The sequence below is a fragment of the Amphiura filiformis genome, chromosome 17, assembly GCF_039555335.1.
Source record: "Amphiura filiformis chromosome 17, Afil_fr2py, whole genome shotgun sequence".
NCBI lineage: Eukaryota > Metazoa > Echinodermata > Ophiuroidea > Amphilepidida > Amphiuridae > Amphiura > Amphiura filiformis.
The window spans coordinates 27,094,357-27,119,877 of record NC_092644.1 but is presented as its reverse complement, the minus strand read 5'-3'; the positions used below and the strand labels follow the sequence as shown (position 1 = coordinate 27,119,877).

Sequence of the window (25,521 nt, the reverse complement as noted above, 5' to 3'; positions counted from 1 at the left end):
AAAACTGCTGAACTTGATAAAGAAGGAGACTTCTTGGACTGTATACCCTTTAAATTCAAATATTCAAATGCTCTTTGGATCACGACTACTCCCCATTCCAGAAAAATACAGCACTAACTTTTAGGATTAAAAATATTATCCTGTTTTGTCAAATGAAACATAGCTAAATCCTAATCCTTTAGTTAGTTCTAACTGGCAATGAAAGTTCAATTTTAATATAAGGGCCAAAACGTGCGTTAGGGCGTTTTTCGTAAGCTGTGACAATCAAGCCCAAAGACTTGTTCAAAGACTATTAAATTTAAAGTTTAATATGCATTCTAATTTTTGGAAAACACATTTTCTAAACTTTTTCATAACCAATTGTCAAAAATAACATAAAATATTAATATTATGAGTTAACTCTTAGCCTATACTAAAGATTTTGAGTGCTTAGACTTCCAAGTCTATAGAACTTTGTGACTTCAAATAAAAGAAAACATGCAAAATTGCATTTTTTTCGCCCAGTTTCCCTCAAATTGCAAAAATATTCAAATTTGACTTTTATTGCCAGTATAACTGAAGGATTAGGATTTAGCTATGTTTCATTTGGTAAAACAGAATAATATATTTTGTTTTAATTCAAAAAAATTAGTGCTGTATTTTTCTCGAATAGGGAGTAAGTAATAATGACCATGGTAAATATAAGTAGGTCAAGGGGAAGAATTCAGACCTATAATTTAATTTCTTGCAGGCATTTTACCTGTAAAAGTTAAAAGTATTATTCTGTTTGCTCGTGAATAATGGAGAGTAATAGAGATTCTCGTACAGGGAATTTTCAGATAAGAGAATTCTTTCCTGGCAATTAGAACTTTATCAAAACTGAACTTAACAATATTTAGGGATGAAATCAAAACTCGACCGGTGGTTGACCGGCGGTCCCGTCCGGTTTCCATTGTTTAGAACAATAGAAACTGGACGGAACCGGCGGTTTACCGCCGGACGAGTTTTGAATTCATCCCTTAGAGACTTTCACCCACTTTTATATATGACCAGTTAGGCTCCGGGTTAGGCTTCCCTCGTGTCGTTTTCATATTAATAATAGCCCGAGCCATAACTCCGTTACAATAATGAATAAGGCTAGGTAGAGAGAAGCAAACCAATTATTTTTTTACAGTACTGCATGTAAGTAACTAACAAATGTACAAACCAAATACTTTCTATTTTCTAAAGACCAAAATAAACATAAAAAATGGTAATAGAAATCAGCACTACTTCTACTCTACTGCAATTTGGTACACTTACCGGAGCGCTTTCACCGGCTCAACCGGCGTCAGCGGATGTTATTTATATTGCTCTGAAAATGTGTTGTTACCAGTCACGTTGAGACACCTCCGACGACGTCACATGTGTAGATGACGTCAAACACACTCAGCGCAATAACATCCGCTGAAGACGCTGGTTGAACCGGTGAAAGCGCTCTGGCGAGTGTACTAAATTTGAGTAGAAGCGTTGCTTTCTATTTATATGCTTACAATTACCGAATACATCATTATGATGAATGCTGCAACACCTGAAGTATCTCACTATAATTGGTGCAATATAATGCACGTGACAGTACCCACCACCACATCCTTTATACTGTAATAATTTCCCAATGTTTCCCTCCATGCAGTCGCAGCAGCCGTACTACCCTTTCAAAAGCAGAAGTCTATAGACACCCTCGACTTTAAACAATACATGTCTTATTTCAAGGCTTTCCTCCTTATAATTTTCTGAGAAACAACTTGATAATATACAACACATGCCTAACTACGCTCATTGGCCCTATCCCTGCCCAAAAGGAGTCCCAACGACTACGAAAAATAATGCTAAAAAATGGCCCACTCGCGCAGCCTAACAATTCGTTTCTAACCCATTTCCGGATTACATCAGGTATTACTATTGGTATCCGACCCCGGTATCCGGCCCAATTGATCAAATATAATTCACTCGGACGGCTCTATGTTTTGAGAAATTTACAGACCTTTTTCCCCTTTAAATTTATGTTAATTTCTGTTCTTTCTCATTTTTCTTGGGTTATCAACCGGTACCGTCGCGAAAACTCGAGATGGACTGCCACTTCCTTCGTATAACTTAAAAGCAGCAGCATATATGGTTGTACCACTCTCTGGGATGGAGTCCAAGTTGGCAACATTTTCGATACCCGTAATATTATTTGCACCGAGCACTCGATGAGCCGCAAACGGGACCGGAGCGGTTACCGTGGGCCCGTAATCTAACGAAGTCGTGTCCACACCGACCATATGTATATTTCGGTTTTTCACCAACCAATCAACGGTATCCTCATGCCAACTAGGGTAATGGTACGAGGTGATATCCTCCCAGGTGTCGCTCCCAAATACAAGTGTCTTGTTAGGATATCTCAGGGACCATCCCGAGTTCATTATAACGACCGCACCGTCAGGAATTTTGTTGTACTTGGTTTCCCAGTCTAGGATATCATCTATGGCGACTCTGTAATCGATGTTTGCTGCGACCTTCGACTGTAAAGATGGTAACATATAAAGAACAAAAAGGTTTGAAATAATGTGAATAGTGGGCGACAATCAGCAGTGATATTTTTATAATGAAGTAATCATTTATTGGAATTCAACACTATTATGAAGCTAAATTGGGGAATTAGTCCAAGGGAAAAGCAGAGCGAGGTACCGGATTTGGAGTTCCAAGGGATGAGGGATAATGAACGGGAAATTAAATGAATAAATGAACCAGGTGAAAAAGAAATAAGTTTAAGGGATTTAGGGAGTGTTCAGAAATACTTTGGTGGGGGGGGGGGGGGGGGGGGTAAAAAGGGGGGGGGCCAACAAAGTTTTGAACCTTAAAAGAGGGGGGACCAAAAAGTTTTAGGTGGTAGGAAAGGGGGGGTCAAAAAAGTTTTCCGCTTTAAAACTCAAAATTTTCGCGCGCTTTGCGCGCATTGACACCCTCTCTACCACATGGGCAAGTTTGGGTTTTCAGTCCTTTTGTTTGAAAAATTATGGCACTTAGTGTACACATATCTATTAATTAATCAGCAACATCTGGGTTGGTCTAAGAAATACTGGCACTTTTTATCATAGAATTTTATATCTCTTCAAAGTAGGCTACAAACATGATTATGTACCAATCTGATCAAAATACAACTAATTCAAGAAAATATTGCAAATAAATTGGATTTCTTTGCATGTAAACTGCACACTTCAGTTCACAATTTCTCATATGTTGCAAAATTATTTTGTACACATAGGCCCATGGGTAGATTTACCATAGGACAGAGTGGGCACAGGCCCAGGTACACTGAAAAAATACAGGGGTGTAAAATGACACTTTTCACGTGTATTTCTTTTCTTGACACACTTAGCTACTGAAAATGGAACCATGAAATGCTGAAATTGAGTACCACATAAGATTGGAGGTGTTACTTGACACCTTTAAAGTGTTTTGATAATAGTACCGAAATGCATTGACACCAGTGTGTTGTTAATTGACACGCCAGCAGTGTATTCAAGGGTGTCATTTGACCCTCCGATATACTCCAGTAGTAGAACATGTCACTTACACTCCAAGGGAGTATGTCACTACACCCCATGGGAGTGTGCTTCTACTACATACTCTTCTGCAGTGTCAACACGCCCGTGTAACTTGACACCTTTGTAGTGTTAATTTGAGCTGGCCACGCTGTGCACATGCGTATTTTGATTTCATAGCACTGATCGTCTGCGCAGCGAAGTGGTCGTGTGAAATCGGGAGCTCCGTCTAAAATGTGAGTATTATCATTAATTTCATGTTTTTGGTATAATAAAAAAGGTGCAATGACAAATATGAATATTATAGATTATACAGTATTCGTATAAATTCATGAAAACGTGTAAACTACGGCGTTATAGTATACTTTTAGTCCCCATAAATTGCACGTATATGCCCAGTAAGCTTATTCTACATGTATAAATGTTAATGTAGGCATACGACTCTCTAGTCATGACGGTCCATGTAGCAACAGTAGAATGCAGTATGTTATTGTCTGATCACTCTGTTGTCTGATTTTTTTCAGCATCATACAGTTGAGTGTGGTATCTACAACCCTACAGGATATCTGGCAATGTGTGATTTCACATATCAACCAACGTGACACTTTTACTTGGTCTCTCAACCCTTGGAAGGCGTCATTTTGACACCTTTCAAAATGGGTCCTGAGACGAGACCCCAATGGTGTCAATTTTAAAACGACACCTTTAGTTGGTCTCCCAACCCTTGGAAGGCGTCATTTTGACACCTTTCAAAATGGGTCCTGAGACGAGACCCCAATGGTGTCAATTTTAAAATGACACCTTTAGTTGGTCTCCCAACCCTTGAAAGGCGTAATTTTGACACCTTTCAAAATGGGTCCTGAGACGAGACCCCAATGGTGTCAATTTAAAATGACACCCTAAAGGTGTTAATCATGACACCATTGAGGTGTCAAGATTACACTACATAATTGTCAAAATGACACCATTAAGGTGTCAAGATTACACCACATACTTGTCAAAATGACACCATAGCATGCTCATGTGGGGACCCATATGCGACACCTCTAGTGGTGTAAAATGACACCTTTATTTTTTTCAGTGTACCATGGTCTTTGGGGGCCAAAACTGATACCTGTGTACATTTTGCGTGACCAAATTAATCTCACATTTGATCATTTTAGCTTTTTGCATAAATTAGTTCCAATTTTAACATTATTTGACCATTCAAGCTCCATGGCCAAATTTTTTGCGTACATTTGTACTATCATAATAGCCACAGATTCAAATTATGCTGATGTGTCTATATGAACCTCCAAATAAATCCTCTATTTCATTTATTCCTGTAAAATCAGATGAACACCCTGATTTGGGACAATTCTAAATTAAGTAGGCCTATATATTTCATGCGCAATTGTCCCACCGGGAATGTTTCAAACATTTGCCTCCCTCAATGCATATGACATGATACCACACCACTGGAAACAACACTTCAGTATAATGTTTGTTCTACGATAATGGGGGGGTCAAAAAGTTTTGTCTGTCAAAAGAGGGGGGTCAAAAAAGTTAGCGGTCCATCGAGGGGGGGCCAAAAAAGTTTTCGGGCGAAAAATTTGAGGAAGACCAGCCCCCCCTACCAAAGTATTAATGAACACTCCCTTATTATGGACTTACATCAGACAAACAAATCAAACTAACATAATGTATGTGTTAATAATTCTTACCAGAGTCACGTTTCAGCATAATAGGTATAATTGAATATGATTCACGTGTAAGACATGATGACAAAATATTCGCAATCATGTTGACCAAAGCACGGACAATAGCTCACTTCACGGCGTTCAATTGATGCGCGGGGACAAAACACGTTCACTTGATGAACGGGTATCAGGGCTTAAGGCACAATGATCAATATTCAATTATGCAAATAAATTATCGTCACAACACTACTCGTACCCATATGTCATGGCATGTATACTGCGAATTCGCCAAAGAAGTAGTGATGTTACAGGTAATTAACATAGCCACCGATGCATAGTACTGAGTTTGTTTTGCGTTATACACAAGAACACGTTCGAACAATAGGCCTTCACCAATTATACACCTGTGGGAAAAGTACACGTGTTCAAGCACTTACAAGGGGTTCCAAAATTCCAGAATTTGATTTGTCAATGGTTCGGAATCCAGTCTTTTGTCATAATACCAAAGTACGAATATTTCCAAACATCTAAATTAGCTAAAAATTTAGGACATGTTACTAAACTATATTGTCTAGAATTTTAGAAGAGTACTTTTAATACTGGCCGGTTATTTTTCACACAGCGACGTTAACTAGGCAATGTACTATTACCTATAACATTAACTAAAACACCAAAGTACGAATATTTCCAAAAATCTAAATTAGCTAAAAATTTAGGACATGTTACAAAACTATATTTTCTAGAACTTTAGAAGAGTACTTTTAATATTGGCCGGTTATTTTTCACACAGCGACGTTAACTAGGCATATCCCCATTCTTTTAACGTAGGCTATTTGTAGAGGTCACGCGTCAATGGGAAAGAGCACTGTGTATTATGTATAGGAAAACGGACAGTAACTGCAGTATGTGTCTTTTGCTACTTAGTTCCTAGATTGCTACTATCATGACTATCAAGTTACCTTCACATTAATTATGACTCCTGGCCCAGTAAGCTTCTCAATCGGGATTTGGTGCACCCTCGGAGCACCTTCGGCGAAATGACACGGAGCATCTATATGTGTACCCATATGCTCTGGCGTTTGAAAATAATTGAACTCCAACCTAGAAAAATTACCATAGAATAATATAAGATAATTGTACATTATCATGATTATTGTAAACGTAATCTGAGAAGATTTCTCTTTCATACTGATTGTCTTCGTCTGACTAGTTTTTAGCTTTCTACGAACGTAAAAATCTCGATATTTGATCACATCTTCAGTTTTTTTTCGTATTTTGGCTCTTATCAAGCGCATAAAGTAATCGTATACCGTCTTATACATATGGCAAATTCAGGGGCGTTGCAAGCGGATGGACAGGGTGGATGAAGTCCAGGGGCCCGAGGTTGTAGGGGCCCCAAGTAAACATGGTAAAAGCGAAAGTGAAGTGGGTTAGGGATAGGGCTGATAAAGGTGAGGTCCTTGTCCATGGGCCCCGAGACTCTTGCTTCTATCAGGGGCAAATTCAGAGATATTTTTGTGTGTTTTGGAAATGTTTTGTAGTAGACCTTACAGTTTTAAAGTAAAATTCAATCAATCGACTGACCGTCACATATTTGTCAAGAAAGCGGCAGAGAACACCTAGACAGTTTTTGGTCTAATTGCAAGGTCACGCCAGCCAGATGGCTTGGACCACAAGCCGGGACCACAAGCCATGCTATAACATTTCCATAAAAATAGATTTCTTTTCCATAAAATGTTAGCCTTTACTGTCAGATATGTCCCCTTTTAATTTTAAGCTGAAAAACTGAGGTAAAACAAAGAAAATTGGAATTTAATACCAGCGCCGATATCGTCAATGCGTGTCACTCCATTCGGTTGTGCTAAAAACGACGGTTCCTGCGTTTTCTAGAATTGTGACTAAACTACAGTACCTAGAGTCTTGATTTCTGCAGGGTATGTTAGTTTAATAAAGTACATTATAATTATGATAATAATGTAAAAAACAGAATTTTGAAAAATATTGAGAGCAAATGTTATAATATGACTTTAAATTGGCAAAGCTATCATGAATTTAGTGTTTTGATCTTGTCTCCGGGAATTTCACTCTATCAATTATCTACTCTCTCTCTCTCTCTCTGCACTTTATTCAAGAGGGAACCTCGTCAGTTCCATGCATGGATAAGTATACTCTACGGTTCATTCCCAGAAAAAAAGAGATTATTATTATTTCACAAAACTTACTGTAATGTAAAGATTTTAAGCTTTCCAAACTACAGTATAGTATGTAGATATGAATGCAATAGGCCTACGTGGTGTAAAAGTGAAACTAGATCCACCTAAATAAGTTTCAAAGATTCTAAGTTTTCCAAAGTGTGTAGATCTGGTTCCAAGCCGTGGTGTACAGACGTATGAGCACTGAACTTCGATTTTCTGGGACGCTCCTTAACCCTATCACCCAACCCTGCATTTTGATATCGGAAGTTAAAGAAGATACGAAAAAGGAGAGAAGATGAACAAAGAAGTCACTTGGCACCCCTGGATTCGAACCTTAGACCCCGGCATGCCAAGCACACGATCACGGTAGCTACACGGCACAGTGTCATCGCCACGATATCTTCATGGCAGAAATGGCCATGGTAGATTGAATCCACCGCCACGCATGGCCATTATACATATCGACCTGTTTAATAGTTTTGAGTCGCATAATAGGCTGAAGGACATCTGACTAAGGCTACTGACAATAGCCCCGATTAGCTCGGTGACTGACTTCGCTGTGTGTCAGTCAAGCATGGTATGCCATAGGTCATATTCTTTTAGACAACCTTCACGATTGGCCTATACACTGCGCTATATAATTCGTCACATATAAATCAGAATGATTGCGGAATTATTGTCAGTTTTTGACTCAAGACGCAAGCTACTGTCTCAAAGCGCAAGCTAACGACTATCATATCTGTTCAAAATATATATTCATGTGCAAGGAACCACATCTGGTTTCTTTATACGAAATCATTTACGGGAGATATTCATCATTTTCTACACCGGTATCCATGAAAGATTTTCTTCTCATATCAAACTCGTGCATAGCAAATTCACGTGTATCGATCCCGGGTATTTATTTTAGTATCTCTGCTGTACCAAGTAATTATTAGCCAGGCGATGTCGGTGTGCACGGGTAACGCTGCCCCGGGCAGCAATTCTGTGAGCATTTAACACTCATCGCAGACACTGGGATTCACGCATGAGCAGTGGTTTTCATCGTAGTATTTTGTGGTCTCTATATATGGTTGTGTTCAATGATCAATATCGACCATATGAATGTAAAAACTAAAAGCTAACCTACCAAAAGCCCCCTTCCCCCGGGCCTCCTTCGTATATTCCTCGGTGTTCCTTCGTGAAGTTAAACTTGTTATTGGGCCCCGGCCAAGATACTGCGTCCTGGTCATGCGTGTGAGTAAGGTCAACAAGGCGGAATTCCGATGCACGAATCGCCTCAGAAAACAGAATAATGGAGAACATCGTAATAGCTATCACTCTCAACATTTTGTACAGCTTGCTTGTAATATTTCATAAACTTTGCTTTGCCGAAGCTGTATAAGGAAAACAAACAAGAATAAAATACAAATAAATCCGACAAGATAAAGTCTTGGGTGGCAAAAATGCACCTTCCTCCTCAAAATTGATCAGATCTTGTTATAATCCACATCATAGTGAGTATTGCTCTGATCACAACGGTTCAAAAAAGTATGGTTTGACCTTTCTGAGATGCAATGGTTATTGAGTTATAAGCAAAAAGGTAAAAGTTCGCATTTGTGGGCTCTACAGGGGTCAACATCTGTAAAATGCTCCAATTGTCATAAAAATGGTCTCTAATTAATTGTGTCATTGTTGATAACAATTCAAATATCATGAATATTGTTCAAGAATAGTTTGCACCATCTCAGATGTCTCGTTACATAAGTAACAAGGTGGGAGGGTATGACCTTTGACCTTGTTGCTTAATGCTTATAACTCGAGAACTATACGTTACAGATAGGCTAATCTATACTTTTTCTGACTCATTGATACCAGAGGAATATTTATGTATGGTTTGAACAACATCACAGGGTAATGGTCGCAAAATATTGCTTGGCAGACAGCAGATTCGAGTTCAGCATATACCCAAATTAACAAAAATAAGCTAGTTGCCAACTTTTACGAAAACGCTCGGAACACGTGTTTTCCCAAAATAGAACCAGTAATGTATAATTGTTATGAAGTATTTTGTTGTTTACAGTGACTGGTTTTCCTTTATGGGTAGCCGTATGGGTGTCTGGGTTAGTCTGTACAGTTATTGTACTATTGTGTGTAGAATTTTTAAACCATAATGTACGACTGCCGTGCCGTCAAATTATAATTTTGTTATTCTTTACCCAAAATTTTGTATAATATTAGGAAAGGTTTCTATCCATTTTAATCAGACTTAACAGACTTAATGAAGTTAAGTGAAAGATACCCCACTGGCAATTTTGGCCGTGTAACTGAACATGTCGGAAAATGCTCTTTTGACTTACAAATACTACAGGGTGTCCCAGAGTGATTTATACCGTGTTTGAACAAAATATCAAAAATATATAGTCAACAGCGTATCTAATTTTAATAAGTGCAATACAATGCCATACATGTCTCCTACTAATTCTGTGACTTTCATGAAAATAGCTTGATTAGTTTTGGTGTGACATTGCTATTACTGAAAATTGCATGTGTGTAATTTACAGTGCAAAGGCACCCCAACACATGGATCCTTTATCACCATCGTCCAGCCGCACTGTGAAATATATTGGAAAAATTCTACATTCTTTGATAGGAAATACACCAAATTTGGCACAGATGTAGAGCTTACAATGCTAAATAATTCTTGATATGGGATTAAGTGAAACATTGCAAAATGGCATCAGATATTTAGGTTGAAAAGCATATATGATTTTTACCACAGTTTTGACCCTAAAATGTCATTATTATAACTTCCTCAAGGAACCTCCACAGTAAATTTTTATCTTCTCCGTTACGTATAGCTGTGGGTTTGCCCATATACTATGGACATAAATGCATGCTGTGACACAAAGGACGAACCTTCTCTATACTTTTATGAACAATCCCTCTCTGCCGGCATTTCAAATGATGAAACTCACACACCTCGATAATTGTCTTCAAAACTGCCACCAATGAACGAATAGTTTAAGGTCACTCAAGCGAAACAAATTCTTTATTCCATACAATGATTGCTTCGTAACATCATAAATAAACGACAGATATCCACTATTTAATAGAAGTAAGAACGGGACACAGCAATATATTGCATAACATTATAGGTTGCTTTGTTAAAACTTCACTGAAAACAAAAACTCGTATTATGTAAGCTGAACTAAGCTTTTGTTTAGTAGGACCACTAGTTTCCCCTGGTAAACTAGTTTTTAATGTCGTACTAAACGTCCATCTAGTATGCTTGGCTAGTACAGCATGCAGTGAGGGAAATTGTTAGTACGGACATGCCGAACTATGCCAAATTATGGTACTTTACTAATAAGTGAAAATTAGTTGCACCGCAAAAGTTGGTCCAACTAACTTTTCTGGCTTTACGAATTGGTAGAACGAATCATGGTTGTGGACCGTACCAAGGGTTGTACTAAAGTTGAATTTACCGCCCTTTTGATCACATGACATGACTCTTATGACAAATTAAGCTAGTAGAGCTAGTCTCTACTAGCTTATAGACGACATTTCACACATGCAGCTGTAGACATAGCACATCTAGCGTCTTGAGATGGACATTTTAGCCCCGATTCTAGCCCGTTAGAAATGGTCGAAGAAATGGAAAGGTATATTTTATTGACATTTTTCCCAAGCTTGTTTTTGAATAACTTACAAACCGTTAGAATTTGAAATGAGATTGTAAATCGGAACACAAATGTCATGATCATGGACCGTGGGTTTGTGCATGCATGGTTGAGGCTGCCATGGCTGCCGAATTCGTGGAAACCTTCATCATGCCGTGTGTAGTAGAAAACAGAGCTAAAAAAACGGGGCCAAATCTGTTTTTCAAATTCTAACCATGCTAAAACGGTTTGTAAGTTATTAAAAAATACAAGGTTGGGAAAAAAGGTCAATAAAACGTAAGTTTCCATATCTTCGACCACTTCTACCGGGCTAGAATTGGGCTAGTTCCACAGACTAGTTCAGTCAGCTGAACTAGTCGAACATTAGTACAGAATGCCCTATTAAAAAAAATAGGCGTACTTGACATCGTTTTTGATAGTAGAGCCCATTAGTAGAACACCCCAATATATTAGTAGAGTCCCTAGTAAGCTCTAGTAGGTCTAGTTGAACTAATTTATTATATTAGTAGGTCAAGGTTGAACTAGTATTTTGATAGTTAAGTCCCTAGTGTATCCTGACCTACTAACATATAGTTTAGTCCAGTCCAGCCGTATTAGTTACAGGTTAGTCGTACTTGACATTGTTTTAACTAACTTTTCCTTAGTTAGTCACCCCAAGTTTCGTTTTCAGTGTTGGAATTCACCATTTTTACGCAATCCTCTCTAACTTCTACTAGAAACGTCCATTTTTTAAATAAAAAAATCTGAGAAAGCTAAATATATGTACAACTTAAAATGCAAAACAAAATGACCAATAGAAATGCCGTTCATACCTAAAAAATTTCATCTTTCTCGGTATAAATCATTCTGGGACACCCATGAGACATATGCAAACACTACAAATATAGCAAAATATCAGGTTTGAAAAACATTCATCAATTTTATATTACGATATCCCATATTTTGACGCTAAATCAGTTTTCGGAAATAGGTAATTGATGAAATCAAAACTCGACAGGCGGTTGACCACCGGTTCCGCCTAGTTCCGTCCGGTTTCCATTGTTTAGAACAATAGAAACCGAACGGAACCGGCGGTCAACCGCCGGTCGAGTTTTGATTTCATCCCTAAAGGTGTCTCTAACGGATGAGTTACAAAACACACCAAGGATCAAAGAATGATTAAAGAATGATACCTGAAATATCTAAAAACAGAAAGATTTGAGAAGATTATAATATATATGTGGGGAAAAGAAATATAAAACAACTTAAAAATGCAGTATGTACACTGAAAACTCAAATTCAAAATTTGGCCAGTTTGACTATCGCAGAGTTAATCCAGATGGTGCCCATCTTGACGAACGTAAGGTTAGTCAAGCCTGCTTGACTAATGTGCTTGACCAACTTAACGTTAGTCGAACCAGCTCGACGGATGTTAGTAGAGCAGGCTGACTAACTTGGACGTTAGTCAAAGCCTGCTTGACTAGCTTAGGTTGGTCACTCGATTAGTTTATGACTAACTTCAAGTTATCGAGGCTTCAGAACCAGAAAGCCGTAACTCACTATGACTTTGCTCTCACAAAATGATTGGCTCTTTGCTTTGGTCTTCAAAAATCAATATTTCCTTCACAATGTCTTTTGTGTTCTTTTGAATTTTGTCATTAATGGACTGTATCTTTTATAGTACCCTGACGACTTTATGCTCATATTTTGGAGCAGGTGATTGTGAGTTGAAGCTTTCTAGTTCTCAACCCTCGTTATGATCAAAATACCCATTGAACCGTATTAACCGTAACCTATTTGGCGATGTACGATACGTCCTAGATGGTTCAAACTATTCTTAAGCTGAGTTGTGTTTGCAAGACGAACAATTTGAAACAATTTTGGTTATAATCGGAGTATTTTTAGGTTTTTACCAATATGGGCCCTAAATGCGACCTTTGACCTTTTTGCTTATAATTCGAGAACCACACATCGCAGGTAGACTAATAACAATACTTTTTCTGAATCGTTTTGACCAGATGAATACTTTGACGTGATTTTGAACAAAATCTTATCACTTTTGAAATTTGACCCCTGTATGACCTTGAGGGACATAACGTTTTGGAGCAAGGTGCATTTTTGCCACAAACGTTTTTCTGGTATTTCAAAGTCTTCAGCAGAGTTTTAACTTGGTTCCAAGTCTTATAATTACAAAACCTGCACAACATATGAAAGCCATACACTTTGCAACATGACTACTATCCACTAGCAGACAATGTTAGCACATCTATGCTAGTAATAAAGTTGCAAAAGAACTGAATTTTGATTATTGTTTATGAATTTCCGAACGAGCAATGAGTACGCTTTAGATCTATAGGCTATCTAGCCGGTCACACAGGTTTTATACAGACATTGGCATCAAATTCAAATACTAGTAAAATACAGGTTCCCAACATAATTTACTGTTTAATTCATGGTACAATGGTGTTTCACCTTTTGGAACACGTTTGCTATTAAAGTTAATCTGCAATTATATTATACCAATAAATCCGAGTGGAAACGTTCAAAAGATTGGTAGGCCCTATTCTTTATCCAAATCCCACTAAACACACACATAACCATGAACCCTACCTAACACAATGGTGTTTCACCTTTTGGAACACGTTTGCAATTAAAGTTTGCAATTATATTATACCAATATATCCGAGTGGAAAAGATTGGTAGGCCCTATTCTTTATCCAACTCCCACTAAACACACACATGACCAACCATGAACCCTACCTAACACAATGGTGTTTCACCTTTTGGAACACGTTTGCAATTAAAGCAGGCCCGGATTTACCTATTTGGGGGCCCTGGGCCAGGCCAAAATTTGGAGGCCCCCAAATGCACCGTGAGGAAGGCGTGTGCACTCAAGTGGCCAAGTTTTTAGATTCTACTAGGACATTTGCGCGCAAAGCGCTTGAAAAAAATTCAATTTTAGACTAATTTAGTCCAAATTGAAGCTGAATTTTGCTATATAACAGGCGAAGCGCGCAAAATTGTGCAATTCTTGTATCCTATTTTGGCCCAAAACATGGTGTTTTTCGGCTAAAATGGAAGAGGCACACTGCACAGAGCAGTTTTGGGGGCCCCAAAAATTTGGGGGGACCTGGGCCCGGGCCAATCTGGCCCTATGGTAAATCCGGCCCTGAATTAAAGTTATACCAATAAATCCGAGCGGAAACGTTCAAGAGATTGGTAGGCTCTATTCTTTATCCAACTCCCACTAAACACACACATGACCAATGACCATGAACCATTATAGCCTTTGCATCGGGGCCTGAGATTGGAATTCCAGTTTCCTTTCTCACGAAGTAAGGGCTAAGAGTAAAATTGTACAATTGTGTTTGGGAGTGGCCTCTCTCTTTTCTCTTTTTCCTAGCTATTTTCTTCCATTTCTTGCTTTGTTTATCAAAGCTATCTAGGCCAGCATGCATATATTAGCCTACACTGGCTATCCAGGCTTGTGCATTTGTATGAGCTTGGAACGGTCCATGGTTTTCCATGGATTAGCATGTGTTCCTCACGGACCAACCTGGGTAAACAAACAAACAATACCTATTCTTAGACTCTGATTGCATTTTGCCCAAAGAAATTTCACTTCAATAAGAGTCACATTTCAATAGAGAGCCATTATTTAAGGGACTACGTAAGATAACGTTCACGCTGATTCATTCAATGACATTTACATTTGGTAACAAGTTCAAACTAACTTTTTGACATGATCCCTATTACCTCCTTTATTTAATTTGATCTTTTACACTTTCTTTGTGAAGAGTTATTGAACTAAAATAGTTGTTTCAGTTTGTGCGGTTGTATTCTTTGGTTATGCCGAACTCGCTACAATAAATACAGCTAGGGTGTACTTGAAAGAACTGTATGATCGTGAACTTAATTGTCTGGGTATATTAAGGGATCTAAAATGAGCGTTTATTGCGTTTCGATAGTATTTTTTGTGGCACATGAGAGCACCTCAGACCTATCGAATTGTATTCTGAATACGAAGCATGTCTTTCTGATATCAAATAATTTTCATTTTTTGAAAATCACAATATAATACAAATTTTATGACAAATTATAAAAATTTGATATTTTTCGAATTTTTGATATATAACAGTCCTCGAAGTAAATTATATAAATCTAATGATATATTCTTAAAGTGTATGTAGCAGGAGGAAAAGCTGACGGTCAATTGAAAATGTTGACCTTTCATATTGAAGATATGGATTTTTTCCCAAAAAGACCTAATTTTTTTGGTGTTTTGGGAAAAAAATCCATATCTTCAATACGAAAGGTCAAAATTTTCAATTGATCGTCGGCTTTTCAACCCACCTACATACACTTTAAGTATAAATCATCAGATTTATAAAGTTTACTTTAAGTACTGTTAAATATCAAAAATATCAATTTTTAATGATTTGCCATAAAATGTGTATTAAATTGCGAATTTCAAAAATTCAAAATTATTTGATATCAGAATGACATTCTTCGTATTCAGAATGCAATTCGATATGTCTGATGTGCTCTAATGTCCCAAAATAAATACTGTCCAAACGTTCATACCCCAGCCCTTAACGCCACAACTAAACATAGCGAAATAACTGACGTGGTTGAGGAAAAAAATCAGTTATCATATACTTTTTGAATTTTGACAATTAACCACACCGTTCTTGAAATATAAGAATTTTACGAAACTCTCTCATTTTCAAACCTTTCCTCGGATTATATCAATCGATGACGATCTGCATGTATTGCGAGTGCTAATCGCTGCGCATCATCAGCGCAAGGCGTCTATAGAGATTGTCCGTGTTTTATAAGCTGCATATCCTATCAACGACTGCTATACCTTGTTTAGGATTTCAAAAGAAGTACCTGCATGTGCAACCCCCGGGGGGGGGGGCACTCCCTATCTGAAATGGCAGGGATGTGCCTCGGCCATGTTGAAAGTAGGGGGCATTCAGGTCAAATGTACAATTACAAAAATATGGGGTCATTCAGTACACAACCTGAATAAAAATGGGGTCATTCGGTATGAAACTTTGAAAAAGGAGGGTCATTGGGGTAACAAAAAGTAAAATGGGAGTCATTGAGCACAGGATTGCCAAAAGAGTATCATTAAGTACACATAAGTAAGTGCCAAACTGCGTAAAAACAACTTGGCCACCTTAGAAATGTGAAAAATCTCATTATTTCTGGAGGAGAACACAAATACCACCTAAATTTGGGAATTAAAAGGGGGGTCATTGGGTATAGGATTTTAGGCGATAGCGCCATTTTTTCTTTGTTAATTCGTTTTGCCGCCCCCTTTGTTTTTGCCGCCCCTGTTTTTGCCGCCCCTTCCTTTTTGCCCCCTTTTTACCCCGGGGGGCTGGCGCCCCCAAAGCCCCCCAAAAAATACGCGCATGTAAGTCATGCAAGTAACTCCGAGGTCGTGCATTGGATTGGTTTGAATGAGGAATACTACGGGATCAGGCGCCTTTAGTTAGAAGTCACACATGAGTAACGTGGATAACCTCTACTGTCATTGATAGATATTTGACTCCGTGGAACGGATTGAAAGTGGGGTAGTTTCGTAAAATTCTTTTATTTAAAAAACGGGAGCGGTCAATTGCCAAAACTCTAATAGTATGTGATAGCTGGCATGATATACTCCTCAACCGCATTGGTTATTTCGTTATGCTATGCTTATGTAAACACAGGTAAAAAAAAACCCACAAACATGGGTAAAAGTAATAAAAATACACCAAACACGGGTAAAAATTGAGACGAATATACTAGTGCAGGGAACCTATAATACCGTAGTTGCTTTGCACAACGGCGTAGGAGGATTTGTATACACAGACGGTCGAGAGATCGGGTGCAACTTGCGCAATTTCATGAGTTTGTACTAAATATACAAGGATCCTGTAGCTTTAAATAGTTGCATGTTTGTCATATTAATAGGTTCTTGTACTTATTACCTAAACTCCTATGCATGAAATTATAATTAATACTTCATTATTTAAAAATATCCAGAATAAATAAAAATTCATTAGCACATGATCCAAATCGACGCACCCAAACTGAGATGACACCCCGGGGATGACACTTCAGCAGGGCGCCAATAATGAAAATGTCATACCGATGATAATTTGTGACACGTCTGTTTTGCCCGGTTTGCGTTGCGAACTCAGGATATACCTAAGTCGTCTCATGGTAAAAATATTCCATAAACGGGTAAAATACTCAAAATACTGGTAAAATTACATACCCCAAACACTGGTAATATACCTCAAATAAGGGTAAAAATACCCCAAATATGGGTAAAAATACAATAAACACACAGGTAAAAATACAAAAACACGGGTAAAAATACTAATCGAATCTGGGGGATTAATAACCGGAATAAAATGACTCATGCAAGTCGGATGACGGACGAAAATTTGAGTAAGTCAAAAATTTTTCTTAAGTTGTGTGACCAGTTTAAACTTACCTCAACAAGTAAAATAATGTCTTATCGGAAAATTATATATTCTTTGGTACAATATATAACTATATAAAGATAAGATAATATAGACAATATGACATACCTGTGTGAAGGGTGCGCTATGATCCCGGATTTAATACTGCCGTGAGAGGCACTGGATAAAACTATTGGTTTGAACTAGTCCGAGGTGACGTCATAAGCTATTTTCCAGAGGGCGCGAGCCCGAAAGAATATAGTACTCATGCGGTGGGCGGCATGATCAACAGAGACGGCAAAACCGCTCACTCGTACATGTCGTATGGCAACTTGGCATACGCTCGGACCGTGTGAACAACACGGAACACATCGTCCACACCAAGTAAATAATTATTTTGTACAGGCAGTGCTGCGCGAGGATCTAGTTGCCGTGAAAAAGGAGTAGTTCTTCACGTTTTGACCGTGATAGAGACGTGGTATAAATGATGTCATGCCGGTGTTTATATACACAGGTTGTGTATTGAGGTTCATTTGCATAATGAGCAGCAGTAATGTTCCGTGACCAACTCATTAAGGTTCGAGAGTGTTTTTGACTTGCGGAGGGGGCTGAATAATATGGCTTGGGCTGCCCTCTTCAACATGTTCCAAGTTCTGGCAATATTTGGTAATTAATTAAGGTTAGACAGGGGGTCAAAATTGAAAGATGTCCCAATCAATAAAGGAATCCATAAATGCATTGCATACACTGGTTCGCGTGAACCCATACCGGCGTTCACATCTTTTTAATACGGATATCGGTCGATGAATCCACGACGGATGTCCGTATTAAGTAAAAGAACCGGAGATCGGGTATGGGTTCTTATACTAAGGCACACATTCTGAAAGGGAGACACTGCTGCAGTGTCGGGGAGCTGCAAAATACCTTTGCCAACACCTGCAACCCCGGTTGCAAAGAATCAGTGTTTAACATGCTGTTTCTGGTGTTGGATTTCCCATTGGGTGCTCCCAGGTGCGGGCTGGTATCCAGAGGGAATGAGCGCCCTCTGACTACCTAGCTCAGTTGCTGAACATGCCAGCTTTAGGGCGGAGGAAATCATCAGGTTCAAAGAACAGTATGTTCAAAGGTCAATCTGCGAACAAGCGAAGGAAAACCTTGGAAGATACCAAAATTCAACTGGAAGAAGTTGCAAGATCCTGATACAAAGGAGGAATTTCAGCTGGAGCTATCAAACAGATTCCAGGTCTTGAGCATAGATGACGCCACACCCATCTCTGATAGGTATGAGACCTTTGAAACAGCGGTTCGCGAAGTTCCCGAGAAAGTTATTGGAAAGCAAGAGTCATGCGGACTGCCAAGTTGGATATCAGATTGAAACAATCAGACTTAAACTTGATCATAAGCGGTACTCTACTTCAAGCTAGAGAAAGATGGATGCAAATATATATATTTTTCAATATAATTCACTTATCACTATCAGAGCATAACTTATTCTTCAAAAAATCAATATTAAATAAAATACGTCACTATGTGAAAAGGACTAATGTCAATTTCGCCGTTCAAATGACAAATACGTCGCGCAAATACGTTAGTATGTGAAACAGTTGCGCAAATACGTCACTATGTGAAAAGGACAAAACAGCAATTTTGCCGTGCATTGACAGAGTCGCGCAAATACGTCAGTATGGGAAACGGCAAATTCTTGAAATTGCAGATGCGATATACTAGGCTTGCGCAGTATATACACTCATAGAAATTGTTCGTTGGCATTACTCAGTAAGTTGATGTAAGTCGTTGCGTCAACTTTCCGAGTAATGCCAACGCGTACAATTTTGAGTAACGCTGACTCGATATCATTATGTTGGTCGCACTCATTTGCACTTACTTTATTGAGTTGTTACAACTCAGAAAATGAAACTAGGTTAGCATAATTTTCTAGAGGTGTGCTATAGTATACAAAATTTTGCACTGATTACAAAAATAAATATTTGAAAACTGCTAATTGTGCAGAAAATGATCCAATTACGTGAATTAAGTAACAAAGTACCGAATTGGAATAACTCAAAACAATAAGTACCAGTAACTTAATATGAACGAGTTACATCAACTTACATGTTGAGTTACAATAACTCAACTAATTGGTTCTTTGATCCTTGTTTATTTTTTTAAGTTCCCTGAACTTGAATTCAGAAGTTGGCATTACTTAAAAAGTTGACGCAACGACTTACATCAACTTTTTAAAAAAGGTGAACCTCATTGAAAATAAAGTTATATATCAATGGAAAGCTTATGATGTCAGGAATCAGAAAAGAATATTTTTTATTAGCATAGCGTACCAGGCTAGACATAATCTCCATGCAAAGATTGGATATTGGCACCCCCCCTAAATTACAAAACGAAATCGTTCAAATTGGGCGCTTTCGTTGATGACGTCAGCCCAGGGACACACAGTTACTTCCGGGTTTGATTGTAAACACAATGTCCGTGTATTACTGTGGCATGCATCGGGCCAATGCACGAATTCAGTCATTGTCAACTTATTTTACATGAAAAATATCTTCAATAAAATAAGAATAACATGAAGGAAATATCATGATCAAATTAAGAATGAAGTTCCTGAATAAAGTGTGTGGATTTAAAAATGGGAAAAGTGCTGGCCGGGGTGATTTGAGATAGGCCAAGCCATCCACGATATGCATAGGGAATATTACAGTAAAGCACGAAGAGCGAAGATTCGCCGAAGAACCGGAATGAAAACAGATTACAAAAAAATAACTGCTAGTGCTACCAGTACAGATCGTCACACCAAGTTGAGATGAACTTATCACAATGAGAAAATGAAGGAATAGAATAAGGTACATGTACAGGATTTTTTAATTATTTCTTAGCTTTACAACCAGTCATGGCCGGTCATATATGATAGGCGAACTCGTACAGATACATACGGGATGAGATCAGTGACTGACTGAGTCTCACTACGCCGAGTGTTCAGTATCCGCGACTGTACTGAACTTGCAGACAAAATGACCGATTTGATATTCACATTCTGATATTTCCAACTTATTGCTACTTCATCAGCAAAATGTATTCCTGTAAATGTTCCAAATAATAAGGGAACAATTGATCAAATCTGCTGAAACACCCCATGAAACACGGAGGACGAAGCCCCGAAGCGAGTCGCTGTGTTTGTGCATATCCGTCCCTGCAATTCAGCAGCAATTTACGCATCGTGTTCGGTAATCCATAAAACATGAATGTTTCACTTTTTCAGTACCGTACACTGATTGTACTATCATTAAAGAATCATGACACAAGTGACAATATTTTAATTTTATTCAGATTTCAGAATTCCATCAAATAACGGCATACTAAGCCTAAATTGTATTTATTTTATAATAAAGTATCTGCCCGAGTATCTGTTTCTTTCAATCGAAAGAATGTATTACCGCAATACGCTAAATATGAAAACCTTTTATGGGCTGGATTTGATGAAATCGGCGGTTTTTTATTAATTTTTTAATTACTGCAAGACGATATTTTTTTTAATCAGACATTTTAAAATGAATCAAGAATATATAGGGAATGTCACAAACAACTATTTAATTTGTTATTCGATCATGTTTATTCAGTCCATGACATGAACGGTAGCAGCATTTGCGCATGGGATTGATCCCAGCGCGAAATTCAAACTCAATTACCCAGTTATACCCAGCCAGTTATGACTGATTTTGTCAAAAATGTACGGAAAATTTATGTGTTGACAATAATTCTATTATTTCTAATATAAATAGAAGGAACCAGCAATTTGAAGATTCCTCTAATTTCAAGCTTTATTGTGAAAATCAGACTTGCCGGGCAGCTTGCAAAGTACAGGAAGCAAGTCTTGTTTACATGTTTCCGAGTAGGATCACGTGACTGCGAACCCTGAGCTTACGTCACGAGCATTCCCAAGGTCATAGACGATTGATTTGGGTGCTTTTTAGGCGCCTTAAAAAAGACCAAAAAATCAATCATTTTTTTAATTTTTCAGCTTTATTAGCAATCAAAAAAATCGGAAAAAATAATTTTTAATATCCTGACATCATAAGCTTTCCATTGATATATAACTTTATTTTCAATGAGGTTCACCTTTAACCAACAAAGTTGATTAGTTGACTGAACTTTTTGAGCTTTTTCAGCATTTTTTAAGTTCGGATAACTAAAATGAATTTTGTTTGGGCAACTTTTACACTATTTTTGAGTTGTCAAACTTACTCCTTTTGAATTGCGCCAACAAGGCGAACAAGTCATTTCTATGAGTGTAGGTGATCGGAAAATACGTCGTTATGTGATGCAGACATTTCAAGGTTTTGTAAATACGACATAATTTAATTAATTAATATCTTACTAATTAAGCCACTTTGAGGCATGGTTTTTGGTGAATATATAGAGTAGACAATAACAAACTAACATATCAATTTTCTCAAAAATGTTAAAAAGGCCGAATACTGGCTTCCAGTAAATGAGTGTATTACCTACAAACTACTCACATTCGCTTATAAAAGTAGACATGAAACAACACCACTGTACATACAAAATCTCCTAAAATCTCACACATTTTCTGATGGTATGTTCCTACGATCACATGCTGATGGCAGTCTGCTTGAATGTAAAAGAACTCACACAACATATGGGAATAATGCCTTCTGCAATTCTGTGCCAGCTCTCTGGAACAAATTACCTGTAAAACTTCGTACTTCACATCTGAAATCTGAAAACCTATTTGTTTCCAAACTAAGTTTTTTATTTTTAATTAAGTTGTACATTTTACTGTAGCCTAAGATGTAGTGTAAGTTGTACTTTTAAGATCATTGCAAAGCGCTTTGTTCATACTTATGCTAAGGCGCTATATAAATTCCGTTTATTGTATTGTATTGTAATACGTCAGTATGTGATACGGCCGACACAGTATGTCACAACCAAACTTGATGTGAACCAAAGAATAATTTGCTCCATCTTGTCTAGTTTAGTTACGATGTTATTGGCAGAAACGTGTCAAAGGTCAACAATCCATCGGCTGGGACCAATCTACTAATCCGGGTAAGAGTGTGCAATTTCATTTGGACAATGTTAACCATATTAGGGACCCGTTCACAAACAGGGGGCTAGAGATGCGCACCAATATATCACGAACCATTGTATATACAGTTTTGGATTCCAGACGAATAATTTAACATACTTTTCAACAGGATTGGGAATTGTTTTCAATTTTGACCCCGCTGTTTAACCTTAATTGACCCCTACCAAAATTGCCAAAACTTTGACCATGTTCAAGAGGGCAGCTCAAGCCAAATTGTTCAGCATCCTTCAGGCAAGTCAAACGACACTCTTGAACCTTAATGATTTGGTCACGGAACATTACCGCTGATCCTCTACTAAATTGTACAGCATTATGCAAATGAACCTCAATGCACACCCAGTGTATATAAACATTACCACTATCAGCGTGTTTATAGTGAATATATACCGCATTTTGAGTATGCCGTATACGATAATCCTTGTATATGTACCGATACCCTTGTTGTTTATAGTGAGACACAGTTACCGCACAAATTATATACCAACTAACATTATCGTACATTTGCAATGACCCCGAGGTCACACGGGGAATGTGTAAATATTGTGGTGCGAGCTATAAACAACCCATTCAACAATATGAACATGGCGGTGAACATGTAGCTTCTCTTGGGGTGAGAATCGTTCCGAATGTCCTGCGCGCATCCTACGCATCATTAAGAAGCTCCTACTTCCGGTAATACCGCACACAATTTATACTGGTGTGTTTATAGTGCAAATATCTCGCTACGATATCCTTCGGTTGAGAAGGATATCGATGTACCGTACATACATATACTGCTAGTGTTTATAGTGGGATAATTTCTGACCGGATAGAAATTATACCGCAATGTACCGCACATCTGCTCAGCTCCCACTATAAACACGCTCTATGATGATCATAGTATACCACGACTCTATCACGGTCAAAACGTGGAGAACTACCCATTTTTCACTGCAACTAGATCCTTACGCAGCACCGGGAAGGGTTAATGTCTATCTTAAGGGGATACTACACCCCTGGCCAATTTTGTGCCTATTTTTGCATTTTTCTCAAAAATTATAGTGCATTGGTGACAAGTAAGATATGTATATATTATAGGGGCAAGGACTGCAACTACTGCACTGAAAATTCAGCAACTCAAGGCAAGTAGTTATTGATTTATTGATCAAATATTGGTTTTCCCTCATTTTTGACTGTAACTCCACAACTGTTGTCTGTGCTGAAATAAAATTTCCAGTGCAGTAGTTGTAGTCCTTGCCCCTATAATATACATATCTTACCTGTCACCAATGCGCTATAATTTTTGAGAAAAATGCAAAAATAGGCACAAAATTGGCCAGGGGTGTAGTACCCCCTCAAGCTGAAACAACAAGGTATTAGTGAAATAAACCCCACTGGTTATTTTGGCCATTTGACATGCAGTTAAGTTCTATGGGGGGACATAAAGTCATAATTTTTTTTATGACTTTATGTCGAACTTTGCTATGTTGACCTATAAATGACAACAAATTTGGCCGATTCCATTTAGGTGCAAGTTGGGACATGTGTAAACATTACAAATATGCAAAAAAAATCAGGTTTGAACAAATGAGAAAACTTGGTTTTAGAGAACAAGTTTATACGTCTTTTATATGTTTCTTGGTGTAACCTTAAGTAACACGCGCTAAACATGTGATTTGCATGTCATACCTAGCTAGTAATATTGTGTGATAGTTTGAATAAAGGTTTTCAAAACAGTTATTTGCGTATGTAGTCTATTATTAACCATTCGAGCTTATTATTTGGTGAAAGCTATACCATGGTTGAAGAATTACAAATTGGTGGTTTTGCGTTGTAATACGTAATCAACCATTCTATTCATGTTAAAGTCATACTGTGTGAAAGTTCATTAATTCAATTCCAAGGTGCGTATTATTAACTATCGATAGATACTCTGGTTTTGGTTACATGTAATGCCAAAATATATATATGTGACGTGTCATGTCAAAAAGAGACACTTTGGGGCAGGTTATCAATTTTGAGGTTTTTACATATCTTAAATATAGAGATATTTCGCCCCACAATGCCGTTTTCCCCAATGAAATTGGACATTCCTAAGCGAAGATATTGAGTTTGTAAGTTATGGTATTATAAAATTGGAAATTGAGATATCGACCTTTAAAAATAATATCGACTATGTTGAGAGTAGGAATTACCTTTAATAATGTCTCCAAAAATACAAGATGCCAGTTATATTCCGGTCTGAAACTATCAGACAATATTTTAAACATTTATAACATCACAAATTCGCAACAAACCCAAATTGTAAAAAAATCACATCCGGGCAGAATTTTGGCTATTTCTCCATTTACGATCCTGCCCAAAAGTGTCTCCTTTTGACATGACACGTCACATATATCGACATTCCTTCACATTACAATTACAAACACTGCATCTGCTATATTATTTTCCAGTACATGCTGTATTTTACCTGAGCCTGTAGACGGGTTAAAAACACTCATCTGCCATGCAAACAATTCTAGTCTCATGTACTATTTGTGATATACGCCGATTTACCTCGGAGGGAAGTACCCAGCAAACACAAAAACGTTTTAAAAACGTTTTAAATAAGTTATATTTTGGCTTTGGGTTTAGGTAAAAACGTTTTAATAACATTAAAATGTCGGGTTATATAAAGGTCATGATAACGTTTTAAAACGTTTTGTATGAAAACACACTACAACAATATTTTTAAATGTTTTCAAAAATGTTATTATAAACTATTTTTGCAAACATTTTTGCCAAATATTGTGTCAATACTTAAATAACATTATGTTAAAATATTTGAACCCAGCAAACACAGAAATGTTCTTAAAATGTCTTTTTCAAAACATTTTAATAACATTTAAATGTCGGGTTATAT

General features: G+C 37.6%; 1 protein-coding gene across 2 annotated transcripts in view; it reads right to left on the bottom strand.

The window, feature by feature from the left end:
- Positions 1-656: 656 nt before the first annotated feature.
- Positions 657-25,521, bottom strand: part of LOC140137553 (isatin hydrolase-like) — a 46,983-nt gene continuing 22,118 nt past the window's right edge. Inside the window, exons 1-4 of one of the 2 annotated variants that reach the window (XM_072159267.1) lie at positions 17,651-17,768; positions 8,549-8,795; positions 6,184-6,325; positions 657-2,522 (exon numbers count right to left, since the gene is read on the bottom strand). In XM_072159267.1, the coding sequence (XP_072015368.1) occupies positions 2,025-2,522; positions 6,184-6,325; positions 8,549-8,748 (840 nt within the window). In that variant the 5' untranslated portion in view covers positions 8,749-8,795; positions 17,651-17,768 and the 3' untranslated portion in view covers positions 657-2,024. Of the gene's footprint in view, positions 2,523-6,183; positions 6,326-8,548; positions 8,796-17,650; positions 17,769-25,521 lie in introns of those variants that run through there. The other variant, XM_072159268.1, reaches the window with a different exon arrangement.